The 16,877-nt window shown below is 38.8% G+C and overlaps 1 protein-coding gene across 1 annotated transcript; it reads left to right on the top strand.

The window, feature by feature from the left end:
• Nucleotides 1–2,444: 2,444 nt before the first annotated feature.
• LOC121637843 (sarcalumenin-like) lies at nucleotides 2,445–16,487 on the top strand. Its single transcript, XM_041982161.1, has 8 exons — nucleotides 2,445–2,553; nucleotides 9,427–10,488; nucleotides 12,043–12,144; nucleotides 12,834–12,929; nucleotides 13,849–13,965; nucleotides 14,067–14,300; nucleotides 14,653–15,002; nucleotides 15,101–16,487. The coding sequence occupies exons 1-8, from the start codon at nucleotides 2,469–2,471 to the stop codon at nucleotides 15,599–15,601; spliced, it is 2,547 nt and encodes an 848-aa protein (XP_041838095.1). The 5' UTR covers nucleotides 2,445–2,468; the 3' UTR covers nucleotides 15,602–16,487.
• The last annotated feature ends 390 nt before the right edge of the window (nucleotides 16,488–16,877 follow it).

Below are 16,877 nucleotides of genomic sequence, written 5' to 3'. Positions count from 1 at the left end.
CTGTTTATTTTTCAAACCAAACAAGGGGGGTGGGTGGGGAGGGAGGGGGTCATATTGTTATGAAGCTTGGTTAAAGGGTTTGGTGTTGCTTTGACTATTGTTTTGCCACAACCTGAATTTTAGGTGTGGTTTGGTTATCGGTCAGAGAAGCACTTCAGCCTTGAATGTTTCTGTACTTGTGTTGGCAGCACTGCTGTCTTTTGGTGGACTTTTACATATGAAGCACTTGTTGTTCTGTACTGCCTGAACCAATGATGAGGAAGTTGAGTTGGGTTTTTTTTTTTTTTTTTTTTTTTTTTTTTTTTGTTGTTTTGTTTTACTCTAATTTTTTGCTGCCATTTTACTTTTTGTAAGCTCTTTGCTGTGACACAATTTAACATCTGTCCATGGTGTTTTGCTCTTTTGTCTATTTGTACTCCTTGTTCTACTTTCCATTTTTTTTCAGTGACAAGACTTTTTATACTTTGTGTGACTTAGTTTTTTTTTTCCATCAGTCCATGTTGAGAACGTGTTATATTTTGTTTATATTAAAAAAAAAGTGGTTAAACAGACCTTTGTAAAGATGAAAAAAATAAATAAAATTTGTACTTTTTTTATTACACTTGGTCTCAGCTGTTATTATAGGTGTAACTGTTTGTGTCCACCAGGGGGCGACAGTGAGTGATTCCTCATGAGGCGTCAGCAGGCGTCTTCTTCAAGCCGTTAGTTCACATTATGGCAAACACAAGCACAGGTGGCTTGTTTTAGTCACATTTTTTGTATAATTGCTTATAAGATCTTTTTAAGTGTATCAACTCTGTACAGGACATAGTAAATAAAGTTTTAACAGTCATGGAGCCGTGAGGCTTCATTTTACCAGGCTCAAACTCACACTGTTCTGCAGGTTTTATATTTATGATCACTAACTTTATTTAATATATAATGTCAAAATGCCTAAAGTAAAAAGTAGTTAAACCAGAATGCAGTTATGTTTTTTCAGAAAGGAACAAAAGCAGTGGAAAAATTGTGTAATAAGAAAAGAGAGGAAAACAAAACAAACTTGGAGCACCTTGTTAAAAAAAAGGTTGAGCAGCAAAAGGTCTGTAACAGTGTTGAGTTTGGAAAGATTGAAATGTATTATTTAATCAGCTATGTTACATAACATTAGTAAAACATTAAGAGAATTCACAAAATTCTACATAAACAATGCACACAATACCATACCAGGAGGTGTGCTTTTGCCTTTCAAGCAATTGTTAGGTTCACAAGAAATTAATTTTAGATATTGACTAATAGAGAGTTAATAATGTACAATAGAAGCTGAAATACTTATCTTAAATGGATATAAATACAGTATATAATGTTGTCACAGCAGTCTGTCCTAGCAGCTACTTGGCAGGAGGGAGGGTAGAGCTTGGGCAGGTCACCAGTCCATCACTGGACTTCCACAAGGACACTGCTGAACAACTCAGGAAGAATTTAGAGACACCAGTTAACCAAACATGCATGTTTTTGGACTGTGGGAGGAAGCTGGAGCACTCACACATGCATGAGGACATGCAAACTATACACAGAAAGGCCCCATATGAGATTTGAATAACGGACCTTATTGCTATGAGGCGACAGTGCTAACCACAACACCAACCTACAGCCATGTGTGCATGTATTTCACAGACTGACTCTGTAGGAACACCATAACAAAGTTTTGGCTTTCTCATTTAAAATTTTATCAATTTATATAAAACACTTAAATTCTTTTGGAATTTACATGAAAAAAATTACTTCTTATTTGAATTCTGGCTGCATAAAAACATATATCTTGAATGTGGAAACCAGCTCATCGCTGCCACCACAAATGGAGGTTAAAACTCTTCTATGCATAAACAAGCATAAACAGCAATACTTCTCCATCCTTTCTGGATCTTATGAAGACAACACAGAAACACTGCTGAATTTCCTGAGCTACAGATCGTAATAACCAGAGTCAGGGACATTTAAGAGGAAAGGAACTAGCCTGCTTGTTATTAATGCAAAATCAGCTTCTATGATGGTATGTTGGTGAATTATAGCAATACCCTTGCAGACATATTTTATGGCAATCCATATGATAAGCATTGTTTTATACACACAAATAAAAAGGAAAGCTCCATTACAGACAAAATCACCAAAGTCCTCAGCTTTCATTGAGTTTTCATTGAGTTCCTGTTATAAACCACCCATCACTGTTATTCACTACTGTGGCAAAACTGAACACCCAAAAAGTATAATGAAATATCCTCTAATCATTTTAGCTAAAGAACTTTCAAACTTAAAACCTTAAGAGCACAACATAATCAGTAATTCCCTTCCTGCTTCACTCCCTCAATGTTCCTGATTGGAGCAGGCAGCTGTTCTGACTCACCATGGTAGATATGGGTGCAGCTGCTGCACCACACCTCCTCTGGCATGCCCTCTGACTTTCGCCACAGCAGTATATATAGCTGGGGAAGATGATCAGAAGGCCCCTGGCAGCCAAAATGAAGTCTCTGGTGTCTGTGTGCTGCTTGCTGTCTCTCCTGGCTTTGTCAGCTGCAGGTATGGAGGAGGGTTGACATGGGGTTTTGGGTGATATAGTCAAGATTTGCAGAGCTGTTTGTTGGATGAATTCAGGGAGTTGTTCAAGCAGGTACTGCCAAGTGAAATGGAAATTTTACTTCAGCTGAAATGGCTGCACATGTATGTGGCCTGTGTCTTTCACAGTTTTGCAAGTTGCAGTGATTATGTTAGGTCATTGGAAGTTAGTTGCATTTTTGTCAAATTCTTTGATCAAATGACAACATTTTCACCTAAATTAGGGAAGTACTGTATGCTGTTGTGATCCAGGGCAGAATTAGTAAAGGTTGAGGTGTGATACCAGGTGATGGAAACTGTTCTGTCTTTCTCTTATTCTCCCTGGCCTGAAGAAAGACACTGCAACAGCAATGACTGAGTACATGAACGCAATACCAAGAGTCGCATACACAGCTTTTCCAGTTAGACAGTCTATTCACAGCACTAGGAATTTTGGCTTTGTTTAGCAATATGATATTTTACAAGGTTGTCTTAAAGTCTGTTTCACGTTCATAACTTGTTCTGTATGTCACACATTGAAGCTGTCCACATCACGTGTGACTCCCAGGTTGTTGCAGTATTAGAGGCTGATAATTGACTTCTACATTACAGCTAAAGCAGGGAACACCCTTGTCTGTCCTTGCACCAAATCGTTTTGACCCCCACAAGTTGCTGTAGTCAGGTGTCAGGGATCCATCAGACAAAGTCGTCATCAGATACTGTTGTCACCAATGGTATGGACAGATACACATCTCTTTAAAGCTCTCAGGAATGCACACACATCACGTACTCGGGTGTTTAGACTTATTTGATTACATCTTCTTGCAAACACAAAGCCATAAAGTACAAGTAGATTCTGTTTCTGCAGGACAAGTGAGTGCTGCATTTAATGTCACTTTATCTGCTCTGTCTGCAGAGCTGCTAATCTGCCATTCTAGTCAGTGGAAAGCATATGGGGGGTGTCCCATCTAAAACAGGCATGAGAGAGATCAGAGGTGGCCGTGTAGGACCAGAGGACAGTAGCTAAACAGCTGGACTTTTTGAAGTTACGTAACTATATAATTAAGTGCTTTTAAAAGTCAAATTAAATAGAAGTAACCTGAGGTAGAAAGAGTTGTAATTAATTAAATTTGGTGCAGATAAACCTCTGCTGATTTGTGTTTCTAAGCACTTTTCCTGATGTCAGGTGTCGTAAACTTGCATTAGATCACTTCTGGCCTTTGTTTAGTTTATTTCTTTGTATCTAGTTATTCTATTAAATTTTCATTTGCTTTTATTCACTCTTATTTATGCATTTATTTTTATATAATTTATTTTATTATTGATTATTATTTATTTATTGCTATTAATCCATTTAATATTAAACTGTACTTTTCCTTTTTGTTGTGTTTTTCCCCATTTTTTCCTGTATTTATTTCAATCTTTAACAACTTTAAATAAATTTAGGCATTACAGGGTTAAGCACTGAGGAATAACTTTGCAAACATTATTGTGTATTTACACCAGTTTTCACTGTGACTGTTATGTTGAATGTGCAGTGTGGAAGTGATAATTTCTAGTACTTAGGTGTTTATTGTTCTTGAAGAAGATTCTCAGTCATGCACAGTTGTACATTGTTGCATGGACTGCAAGCAATAGTGCAGAGTTGCAGCCCAGCTTCATGACAATCACAGGGAGGTGAAGAGCGTCACACTTCCTGAAAATAGAACTGGAATTATCCCTCCTTCTTTTCACCCTCTGACTCATTGTGGGACTATTTCTGTTTATCCAGCAACCAGGCACCTGTCCCACTCTGTCCCCACAACACTGAGCTCTGAACTGGCTTCATTCAGCAGCAGCAGTGGGGTGCTGGGACTGCAGGAGTACCAGAGACACACTTTGGTAGTGATGGAAGCCAGCAAAGGATCTGCATGCTGCACTTGTAACTTAATAATGCGTTACAATGATTTTTATTTATTTATTTTTCATGTTGTGACTTCTCTCTTCTCCTATTCTTTGATGATGACCCTGCAAAGTGTTAATCCACTACTCTTTACTTAATTTGTGCCAGAATGGATTTAACTGAAATTACAATGTGAAGGAAAAAGAAAAAAAACAATAACACATTTTAAATCTGAACTGATCAATGTTTTATTTTCTAATTGAATTAAATAACTGTAATCTGAGAAAGAATTGTTACAAAACTGTTGCTCTGCTGTTTTCATTTTAATAATCAGTCTTGCAGCTGTTGCAGAGAGCTGTTTTCTAACAAAGTTTCCTCTGTTAAGAAGCCAAGTGCTTCTCTAAGGAGCAGCTACAGACTAAAACAGACCTGTATAAAGAGTGAAGACTTATATTTGATGACCAGAAAACTTTATACCTTTGATGGATTCAGTGTGAGCAATTTTATGAGAGATGAAGTGTTGACAGTTTGCTGGACTAGAATATTCAGATGCAAACACAATGCCAAGGAGAAAACACATCAGCAATGATCTTAAAGAAACAACTGTTGCGGCCCATCAGTCTGAGAAGGGTTATAATATTATTACCAAACATTGTCATGAAAGATCGTTCACAAGAGGAAAAGATTCAAGACATTCGTCAGCCATTCCAACAGTGGTCATCCCAGCATGTTCACACCAAGATCAGATGGTCCAATGCTCAGTGAAATTGCCAAAAACCAAATAAAATAGCATCTCAGTTTTTGCAGGCCTCACAACAGTTAAAGTTCACAACAGTCCAATATGGAAAGACAGAATAAGTATGGCTTGTTTGGAAAAATTTCCCAGAGAAATGTTCCTTTTTAAAAAGAAAGGCACAGTTGAAACCAGGGTTCTTCAACTCCAGTCCTCAGAGCCACTGGCCTGCAAGTTTTAGATGTTTCCCAGCTTCAACACACCTGACTGAAAACAAGCTGTCAGATCCATTTCAGTTGAATCAGGGGTGTCAGAGCAGGAAAGCCCCTACAACCTGCAGGATAGTGGCCCTTGAGGACTGGAACTAAAGAGTCCTGGCGCGTAGTGGGTGTGATAGGATACAAGTGTATGTATTCAAGATTTTATGTATTGTAATGCATATCCAAGGCATGTCAGAGCCCCGTTCTTATACAACTAACTTTAACTATGTATTGTATATATATATATATATATATATATATATATATATATATATATATATATATATATATATATATATATATATATATATATATATATATATATATATATATACATATATATATATATATATATATGTATATATATATATGTGTGTATATATATATATATATGTATATATAATTCCCTGTTTCTCTTAACATCTTTTAAATTGATTTGTTAATTAACTTCCAGTGTCTTGTCCAAATAAAATTGAAACTGATAGTAACAAAACCCTCTTACCAACTGTCAAGCATGATGTTGCAAGTAATGATTTTGGCTTGTTTTGCATAGTCAGGACCGTGGCAATTTAAAGCCAGCGAATAAACCACAACCTGCTCTGTATTCACAAGTCAAATGTGAGGTCATCTGCATGAAAACTAAAGCATGACAGAAATTCTATTCTATTCTATCTCTAGCTGGACGTCAAGAAAGCTGTGCTCCAATGAAAAATGGAAAACCTCAATAAACATATTAACGTGAATTTTTGATTCCCACCCTCAAAACAATGGGTGAAGTTTTGCAACTGTTGATGTTGCTAGATGAGATGCTAACTACGGCTATCCTGACTTGTTTTTATTTACCAGGGAAGTAATTAAAAACAAATTCTTATTTACAGTGACTGCTTGATTCATTTAGAAGGGAAAATAATGTCATGGTAATCTATCCAGTTGTTGAGATCTTTAAATCTGTTCCAGCCAACCACACTGCATTCCTGCAGCAATGCTTCCATTGTGACGGAAGAGAAGCTGCCAGCTTTTTGTTTTTTTCCTCTTTATCATTTAAGGCTTAGCAGAATCAGCCTCAGAAACACCGCTGTGTATTCTCACTTGTACTTTATCTCTCCTATCGCCCTCCCCCACCATCATACCATTTTCCTCTTCCTAACAATATTAACTTTTAATTCAATTTGGCCACTGCTAGAAGCTACCACAGCAGAAAATGATCTCCCTGCTTTATCTGGAAAGCTATGTCTAGATATGCTATCTGGAAAAAAAAACTGGTTGACTAACTTTAAGTTGTATAATTGCAGGTGAGTACATGTAATATGTGTGGATAGCGATTGTTTATCAGTTAAAGTTTGACATTCATTCTTTGGCTGATAATACAGAGGGTTTTTCCTCAAAATTTGGATGTCAAACTGTTCAAGTGTACCATATTTACTATACAGACTTTGATAAGAAAGTTAGAGATTAGACTCACAGAGCACATTTAAGATACTCTGTGCAACAAGTCTGGGTATGTAAAGCCTCTTAAATGTTAGTTTATTGGCTCACTGCAGGATCTTGACTCCTACTGCTGTTCATGTTACAATGCAGCGGATGCTGTAACACCACGTCTTTGGACTGCATCCAAACCTGACACCACTCGATCAGACCAAGCTGAGCACCATCAGATGCTGGTCAGATTACTCCCTCAGTCAGGCTGGGTTTTATGAGACCCCCACTGCAGTGACTGCGAGAGGCTGGACGGGCACCCCTCAAACTGAGTCAGCAGCATCTACCCAATCTATCTTGAAAAGTATCACTAGACAGTTACACTCCATATTTTCAGCATTGTTGATACATGAGTTGAATTTCTGTGTTTGGTAGTTGTGATTTTAGGGTTTAACTAAAGCCACAACATTGCAATCTTTGATGGATGGGTCACGTACAAAATCAAAACTGTGATCTGTTCCAATATCATAAGTCCTAAAACCTTATGGTTTAAAAAGGCTTATTTTTTCTGAGTGCACACAATGTTCTGTGGTGTCCAACACTGACATATCTGCCCCTGGGAGGTGATAAGCTAAACCGCTTCCAGATACAAGAGGTGGCAAACAACATCATAAGGGTAAAATTGTTGTGGGATTGGCTGCCTCAAAATAGAGGGAAGAAAGCATCATGGATAGCAGTCAGGGTGACAGGATAGTACATGGAGTCCTGCTAGCATCATTCAAGACAAGTGACATTAAATCCTCCAGCCAAGCTCAAAATACAGCGTAATGCAGAAATTAAATGAAAGCCATTTGTAAAGTTGTCTTTCCAGCTGCAATTTTAGTGGCCCTATAGTTTGCCTGAATTATGATCTTGCTTTACTTTGGTGAACTAAATGAAGATGCGTGCCAACCCATATGTACTGATAGAAAAACAAAGAAATAATCACGTTTTGCATCTTCAGCTGGTTCAAGTATTGCTGCTGTGGTGTTTCCACACTAAACACAATCCCTCATAGCAGGAAAGTCTAGGTTATTATTGATGTCTCAGTTCCATTAAATGCTCCAATAGGCCATGAAATTGAGTGGTGTCCAGCATTTTGATTATTTTCTTGTCAAAATTCGGAATTTTATGTTAAGGATCAACCAGATTTATGAGTTATTAATAAAACTTACATGAAAAACTTACAAACTAACACTAAACAGAACAAATGATGCAAATAACAGCTGCCAGAAGCTTTCAATCTTCATCCCTGTCTCTTAACTTATCTTGTAACATGAGCTGCAGGCATTCATTTAACTGTCTCATTTCACACTGTGCACCACTCTGCTCCTCCAGTTAAAATTAAACACAGGTCACAAACTTGTGCTTTTTTTAATACTTCATTTGTGAAGAGTGTCAACTGTAAATCCATATGATGTAATGAAAGGGAGCCCCCTCTTTATAGGTACAAACACCTTCTATCAAAACCTATGTTCACTCAGTTTGGAAAAGTTAAACTGTTTAGCTTTGTAAAAAATACAATCACAACCACTAAATCAGAGTAACAATGGCCTTAATTTACTTTCAAAAACAAATGTTGGGGTATTAAGTGGGAAAAAATCCAAAAGAAAACACAAAGTAAATAGATTAATGGAGGATTAATGTGTACATCTGTTATTTCCTGTGCTATAAATAATAATAATATTCTGAGGGGAAAACTTAGGTTTTTGGCACAATAAACATGTCTTAAGGATTTTAAGCATAAAAAATGAAGACAGACTAAAACCCTCAAGCTTATTGCTTACTTTTTCAGATTTACAGTCACTCTAGATAAAGTGATGTTGGTACACCACCTTAACAACTAACATAAATACTTCAGTATCTTTCATTAGTTCAAACAAATTGCTATAATTTGCAATGGGAAAAAAAATCACAAAACTTCATTTATGTGTTTTTTTGGAGTGTTTAATTCCAAAAATATAAATTCATTCACTTGAAATCATTTGCTATAGCTGAGTGGAATTCTTCCGTCATTTTTTTTTTTTTGGATCCTGCAGACAACTGTCTGCTGTTTGTTAGCCTTAAATAGCTCATTCCTTATGGCACCATTCAAGGAGCTGTAATCTGAGTCAGAAATCTGGGAGGTGCTGAACGTGTGATCCGCTCTGTTCTTTCTCACAGTGACTGAGTTCAGGTCAAGTGCTGACGTAGCGCACAAAGGTGACCAGTCTGTGTTTAAATTAGTACTTTGTGAAGTCTGATACATTTCATTGAACTTGATTGATTATTTAGACAGATTTACCTGTAATAGACCTGCCAGGTAGCCAGATTCCCACTGAAAATTGTAGGAGCAAACAATGAGCATCAACATGAGCGTGAGGGCTGTAATGTCAGAAATTATGACTTTTCACAAACAGTTATATATATGACAGCAGTTAATCTGTGGCATTTTTAACAGGCAAAATATTTTCCACTTATAAATGTTAACGTTTTGTGTTATGCTCAAGAGAAGCGTATGTGTTTATATTCATTTTTTATTCTGGCAGACTCCTCCATCCTCGATGAGGAGCCTTTGATGCATCTGCAGCTCCAGCAGCCAGAGGGAGACCTCTTCTCCTGTGGATGTGACGCAGCAGAGGATCAACAGAGCCAGAGCTCCTCCAATGACACCCCAGCTCCTGAGAGAGCCATGTGCCAGCCCTGCAAACCCCTGTCAACTACTGAAAAAGAGCCTGCAACCCCCTTAGAGCATGAGGAAGAGGAGGAGGATCAAGCACCCCTACCTGAGGATGATTTTTCTGCTGAGGTGGTTTCAACTGAAGAAGAAGACCAGGAGGAAGTTGTAGAAGAGGATCGAATTGTGACATCTGAGGAAAAGGCTGAAGCAGAGCCTGAAGAGGAGTCACTGGAGGATCAAAGTATGGAGGAGGAAGAATCTGAAGAAGTTGTATTACCTGTAGAAGAGGAGGAGAAACCTGAAGAGGGCGAGGGAGAGGCGATGGAGCAATTTTCTCAAGTACAAGTGGATACAAGTCAGGAGGCTGATCTAGAGGAGGAAGAAACAGCTGCTGCTGACAAAGAAGCTGCTAAGGAATTAGAAGATGTGGACACAAAAGAAGGAACAGAAGTGGCAGCAGAGGAGCAAATAACTGTGGAAACGGTCCAGCGGGAAGCTACAGTTGCTGAGGAGGATGACACAGGAGCTGAATCAGAACCAGAACCAAATCCAGAACTAGAACCAGTGGCATTTCCTGAAACAGAACCTGAACCTGAGGAAGCTCAACAAGAACTAGAATCACAAGCTGCACCAGAGGAGATTTTAGATCCACAACCAGAAGCAGAAGTGGTAGCAGAGCCTGAAACTGAAGTAATACCAAAACCAAAAGCAGAACTTGATGACATTTCAGAGCCAGATCTAAATCCCAGGCCTGAACCAGAACTGGAGGTCCCTCCTCAGGTGGAGCCTGAACCTTTTGTGGAGGAGGTTACACCAGAATCTGTTGAGGAAGTTGCTGTGGAGGATGTAGTGGTGGAAACCCCAGTGGAGGCTCCCGTTGCTGCACAGGAATTGAAAGTAGAGGAGGCGCCTGCAGAGTCTCAAGCCAAAGGTACTAAAGGATGTTTTCATTTCAGGAGTAATATCATTTTAAAGAATTTCCCAGTTTGAATTTACCATCTCCTAATAGTGAAACAGTTCAAGTTTGCTTACAAGAAAAACCTCTTCTAGTTTTCTGTCTCAGAAGACCAGGAGTGATCCTGTTACACTAAATCTCATCTGATTCAGTTGTACTTCTAGAAGCATGCTGTTCTCTTGTGCCCATGTTGCTATTATGAGACAAAATTTTAAGAATTTATCCAATCTATTAAATTCATACTGTGAATAAGTTCCTTGCACTGGTACAATTTTTATTTAATACATATTGTCACAGTCCATCTGTTTATGCAAGGCAAAGATTGACACCAATGTGACATCTGGATGCAAAAATGTCATGGTATAATCAGGAAGTAGTTGGTTCAGCAAAATAACTAAAAATGGGTATAATCAAGTGGCTAGCCTCTGCACAAACATCAAACTAACACATAACGGTTTTTATAAACCACTAAAGCCACAACATTGTTTTTTTTGGAGGCAAAGCAGTTAAGCTACATGGACTCAAATTTTGCTTCTTCTTGGAGACAATTACTTCTCAAGCACTCCAGTGCCACAAATGAGTAAAAAATGGAGAAACATTTATACTCTTCACCTTTGAAAAATGTGCTCCATTCTTAAGAATTATGTACTTATATGTTATTATGTAAGTAATATCTTCATATATATATATCTTTGTAACAAAACTCATAACTGTAATATTATGGCACACACCAGCCAATTGAAGTGCAGATAATAACAAAAATAAACACTCAGAGAGAGAAGATGTCTGCCAAGCCATAGGGTCACTCTCCTGAGAATTACCCCCAAAAACGATCAAAATCCGTCCATAACTGTTTGAGCTATGTTGCAAACAGACAGACAGACAGACAAACAGGCCGACACCACCGAAAATATAGCCTTCGCCTTGGTTGAGTTAATAACCAAACAAATACACCACAAGAGCACTACAATAATAAGAAAAAAAGTGTTTTGCATAATGATTATAAATCTATTTTCTTAAAAAATACATGTCTAGCAATACTGTTGAAAGGTCCTGAGGTCCCCAATATCAGTCAGGTTGTGGCACAAGCAACATTTTTTCTCATCTTCACCTAAATTGGAATTGATGATCATCAGAAAAAAAAACTTGATTTATTTGGGTATAAGATTTTAACTGATATAAGTCATGACAGCAAAAGCCTACCTTTGTCACCTTTTTTTCATTTCTGACTTTGTTCCAAACCTCCCGAATTTGACACTGAGAAGCTAAAGAGGAATTAGTAACAACCTTTAGTACAGAAATAAACAGACTAAAATAGCATTGGAAAGGAATACACAGATACTGGACAACAGCATGACATAACAGTTGGACCAGTACTCAGCTCAGATGGCCTGGTCACTCACAGCTCAGAAAAATCATCTACCTGGGGGAATACACTGGTTTTGTCATTTCTGCAAAGGTTTTGCACTCCATAACTCTACCCACTCTTACCCACAGTATAACATAAATGTTCTCTGTTCCTCCCATTAGATCACAAAGAAGCTGAAGCTAAGGCCTCTACTCTGAGGGACCGCTCTCACATCGAGGACATGCTTCGCCTGGCAACTGCTGAGCCCTCTGCAGAGTTCTCTGGTAAGGCACATTTTATCAATTCAGTGTTACTGATATAAAACAATATGCACAGTGAATTTTCACCAACTGCTCAGGCCCCAAAGCAAATAGAAACACATGCACATATTAAACACAGTGAAACACATGATGCTGATCAGACATGGGGATCTTCAGCGATGTCTCTCTGACTTTTCTTGTCCAAACGTCGGAAGTTAAATATTGAAATAATAATGCATCAGAATGTTTACAGTAAGTCTGCCAGTGGAAAATAAAACCAGATGTGTTTGCATGGAAAGGAAAGGAAGTCTGAACCAATTTAGGCGGCTTTTCTGCTGAAACTATTCCGAAAATTGTTTCATGATGTCTAGGTCCCAGGCTTCTATGTGTGAGAGCGTAAAATGTGTGTGTGTGTGTGTGTGTGTGTGTGTGTGTGTGTGTGTGTGTGTGTGTGTGTGTGTGTGTGTGTGTGTGTGTGTGTGTGTGTGTGTGTGCGTGTGTGTGTGCAGACAAGTCTTAAGGCAGGTGATTAATCAGTGCAAATGTTTAACTGTCTTCTGCATGAAAACCCCTCTGTTCTGTTGATGCTAAAGCCAGCCTCCTAATCACTTCAGCTCCATTCACTAAACTTTATTCATCACGTACAGTCAATTATACTAGTAACAGCATCCCAAATATTGCAACTCAGCTCCTCTTTGCTCTTCTCTTTGAAGGTGCTATAAAGACGGTGCTGAACATCTACCACAAGGCCATCAAACCGATGGAGCAAGCCTTCAAGTACAATGAGCTCAGACAGCATGAGGTCACAGGTAACTGAACTGCACCACACAAACCACTGCCTTAACAGCTTAACTTTTACAAATCCATTTCACAAAATGCATCATGCACAAATAAAACTGCAACTTGTAATGTCAAAATCTAATAAGAAACCTAATAATAAAATCTAAAATCTAATAACACCCTTTACCCACTCACAGGCACTACTCTGGACATTTTTCAGTACCTACAGTGCTTGTTATAATTAACTGGAGTTGTGAAGAAATCATGAAGTACAAATAATGTCATAATTAAGAATGTGTATGCAGCCAGGGTTGGTCATTTTTCAAACCAGACACACAGAGAAACACAATAAGGACTCTGTCTGCTGAAATTTAAAGGGAACATTGTGCTGGCCAGGCGCCCCACAACTTTGTTCCATAGCACTTGAGGGCAGGAAGGGGGCCAGAATGAAGACTTCACTCTGTGCCATGTGACTTTGAGACACCATGTGGTGCAGAATAAAAGTACATGATTGCAATCAGAATATTTAAAGGTTTTCTTTTTTTTCTTCCTTATCATGATTTTGCATTGACATCAGGAGATTCTCAATGCTCAGTGGAACTTCAGGCAAAACCACTGTTTAATTTTGAGATTTTGGGTTATTTTGCCTCCATAAATCTTTTGGTTTTAGCCTTTTCAACTTCATCTAAATGTTTATTGTCTGATACATTTTCACTTTATGCAAACCAACATATATTTAATTACATAAAATTTGCATTGCATTAAGACATAACTTCTCATTAAACATTTAATAGAAAAACATTGCAGAGAATAAGGTGCAGTTACAGATCTGCATAGTTCTCTATACAGCATTTTATAAGATTTCTGTTTAAAGTAAATTATATAATGTACTTTTTTTGGGCCTTTTTGCCCCTTTTTTCCATCCTGTTCTGATTCACAAACCTGCAGATGGTGAGGTCACCTCCAAGCCTATGGTTTTGTTTCTGGGACCTTGGAGTGTGGGCAAATCCTCCATGATCAACTACCTGCTGGGTCTTCATGGCACCCCTCAGGAGCTATACACAGGTTCGGATTAAAACCTGATTGCTAATGTGTCAGCATTAAAAATACTGAACCTTTATGCAGATCTAGTGAAATCTCTCCTATCTATTTCTTTTCTGCACCAGGTGCTGAACCCACCACATCTGAGTACACCGTCATCATGCATGGTGAGAAGTTTCGGTCCATAGAAGGTATCGTCATGGCAGCAGACAGTTCAAGATCCTTCTCTCCCCTGGAGAAGTTTGGCCAGGGCTTCCTGGAGAAACTAGTCGGCATTGAGATGCCCCACAAGCTGCTTGAGAGGGTTACTTTTGTTGACACACCAGGCATCATTGAAAACCGCAAGCAGCAGGAAAGAGGTGACTGAATAGAAATATGTTAAAAAAAAGATGTAAGATATTAACTGACTTGAGTTTCTTTGTCAAAAGAAACAGAAAAATAGCATCTTCTTTTCATTGTAGAGTAGTATCAGCTCTCAGTTATCAGTATCACATTAATCAGTGAGGTGCAACACACACTGTGAAGCAGGCAGGCTGACAGTTATTTAGACCTGGAAATGTTGCATCCCATCAGATTTATGAGATTTTTAATAAGTTCACTTGTATGATTTGTACATAAAACCATTTAAAAGGTGTGAAATGTGTCTCTCTATGGTATTTCAGAAGATCTCTTCTCATGTGATCCATCTCTAACAGTCTTATTCTTTGTCAGGTTACCCATACAATGAGGTGTGTCAGTGGTTCATCGATCGAGCTGATCTGATCTTCCTGGTGTTTGACCCAACCAAGCTGGATGTGGGCGGGGAGCTGGAGATGCTCTTCAGACAGATGAAGGGCCGTGAGTCTCAAATTCGCCTCATCCTCAACAAGGCAGACAGCCTTACCACACAGGATCTGATGAGGGTCTACGGGGCCCTGTTCTGGAGCATGGCACCACTGATCAATGTCACAGAGCCCCCGCGAGTGTATGTCAGCTCATTCTGGCCTCAGGACTACGCTAAAGATACCAGCCGAGAGCTCTTCATGAGGGAGGAGATCTCCCTGCTGGAGGACCTGAACCAGGTAAATCTTGTGACTACAGTAAAACAGTTTGTCTCCTTTTGTTTTTTTGTTATTTTTTTTATGCCTTCTTTCTTTTTATCACACTTTTCTTCTTATAGGTGATTGAAAATCAGATAGAGAACAAAATCGCTTTCATCCGCCAGCACGCCATCCGTGTGCGCATCCACGCCCTGCTGGTGGACCGCTATCTTCAGACCTACTATGACAAGCTGGGCTGGTTTAGTGACCCACATGAGGTGTTTCAAGACATTGTCAATGACCCGGACAAGTTTTATATCTTCAAGTCCATTCTGGCCAAAACAAATGTCAGCAAGTTCGACCTGCCAGACAAGGAGGCCTACCAGGACTTCTTTGGCGTCAACCCCATGTCTAACTTCAAGCAGCTCTCCTACCACTGCGGCTGGACTGGTGGCTGTCTGCTAGAGAAGATAGAGAAAGCCATCTCTCATGATCTTCCAGCTCTGCTCAGCAGCGTCAGCAAAAGCACAGACACACCGGCCCCACCGAAGGCAGCGCCAACACCCCCACCTCCTCTCCCTGGTACCTGCGAGGGTCCCGGCTGTGAGGAGAAACCCAAGAACCGCTGGAGGAAGCAATAAGATGAAGGAGAAGGGTGCAGGAAGATGAACAGAGGAGGCAGATGGCAGCAGCAGCCCGAGGGTTCCTGAAAAAGGTTTCACTTCTGGTTGTGGGAAGGCTGGGGGAGAAGAAAATGTGAAAGATATATAACTGGAAGACCAGAGAATCAGGGAGGACTTAAAAGTATTTATTAATGAGTATTTGAATCTGCTCAATGTATGAAACTGACATCTGACTACCAAAGCCCTGTACAGGACAACAAAACAATATTTGACCACAGTTTCGTGTAAATAGATGTGAAGTGTTGTCAAATTTCCATCTGAGGCTATCGCTGTTTTGCAAGCTGTGCTAAATATCTGCAACAGAAACATACTTAAGAGGTAACGTCTTGTAAACCTCTCATGATTGTTTTCCAGTTTCTCACTGAGGTTTATTATTTATTCACGTTTTTTCCATTAGAGAACGATGCTGGCAGTGATTATACTCCTGTCTAATTATTCAGTCTAACATGCTGTGCTGTGATTCATGTAACCACCTGGATAATGTCCTAAAACCCGGGTAGGCTGATATTTGTATGTTAAAATAAAGAGAAGGTTGCTCACTTTGCATTCAGCTGCTGTATCTCTGTTACTGGACACTGCACAGTAGCTTGACTGTATTGCACTGTACTGTATTCATTATGTAAAATGTTTTTATTTTAACATGTACTCTGGATTTTTAGAGAATTTAGAGAATATTGCATTTTAATTGTAGTTACGTAAGCTTGTATTCAGTGTGAGGCCTTTTCAGCCCTTTGAACAGATAGTATTATCTCAACCTATGAATTTCATATGAAATTCAACATTTTCAAGCTGTTTGTAATCCTCATTGTCTTGTGTGATTTATTTTAAGTAAATAAAGGAACAGTATCAAGCCTGTTTCTTTCTTGATTTCTCCAAAGTATCCAGTTAAAATCTCTTCACACAATGTATATGTTTCACTGTTAAGCTGACAAAAGAAAAAAAGACTTTTGAAATGGAGTTAGGGTAATCAGGGGATATACGTACAAGCAGATATGAGATCGCCATTTTGATTTCAGACATAACAACAAGGTGAGCAAACACTAGCCCCACCAAAACGTGAAAGAAAAATGTTTTCTGAAAGTTCTTGGTTAATTATTATCTGTAGTTACTAAAAATAGACACCAGATGGCGCTTCTATTTAGTCAGTTGGCTTCTTTAAAAAGCTGCTAAATTTTAGATTTTAAAATATGTTAACTCCAAATTCAGAGTAGAAATCAACTATTGGCCAGAAGAA

This window comes from Melanotaenia boesemani, chromosome 4 (genome assembly GCF_017639745.1).
Source record: "Melanotaenia boesemani isolate fMelBoe1 chromosome 4, fMelBoe1.pri, whole genome shotgun sequence".
In the NCBI taxonomy this organism is placed as follows: domain Eukaryota; kingdom Metazoa; phylum Chordata; class Actinopteri; order Atheriniformes; family Melanotaeniidae; genus Melanotaenia; species Melanotaenia boesemani.
This window is presented reverse-complemented; position numbering and strand designations above follow the sequence as displayed.

Bases quoted from the DNA above. Each gene is read 5' to 3' on its own strand.
- LOC121637843 (XM_041982161.1), top strand. From the start codon at position 2,469: ATGATCAGAAGGCCCCTGGCAGCCAAAATGAAGTCTCTGGTGTCTGTG. The intron at 12,145-12,833 runs GTAAGGCACATT...TTCTCTTTGAAG, and splicing joins GCCCTCTGCAGAGTTCTCTG to GTGCTATAAAGACGGTGCTG. The intron at 15,003-15,100 runs GTAAATCTTGTG...TTCTTCTTATAG, and splicing joins TGCTGGAGGACCTGAACCAG to GTGATTGAAAATCAGATAGA.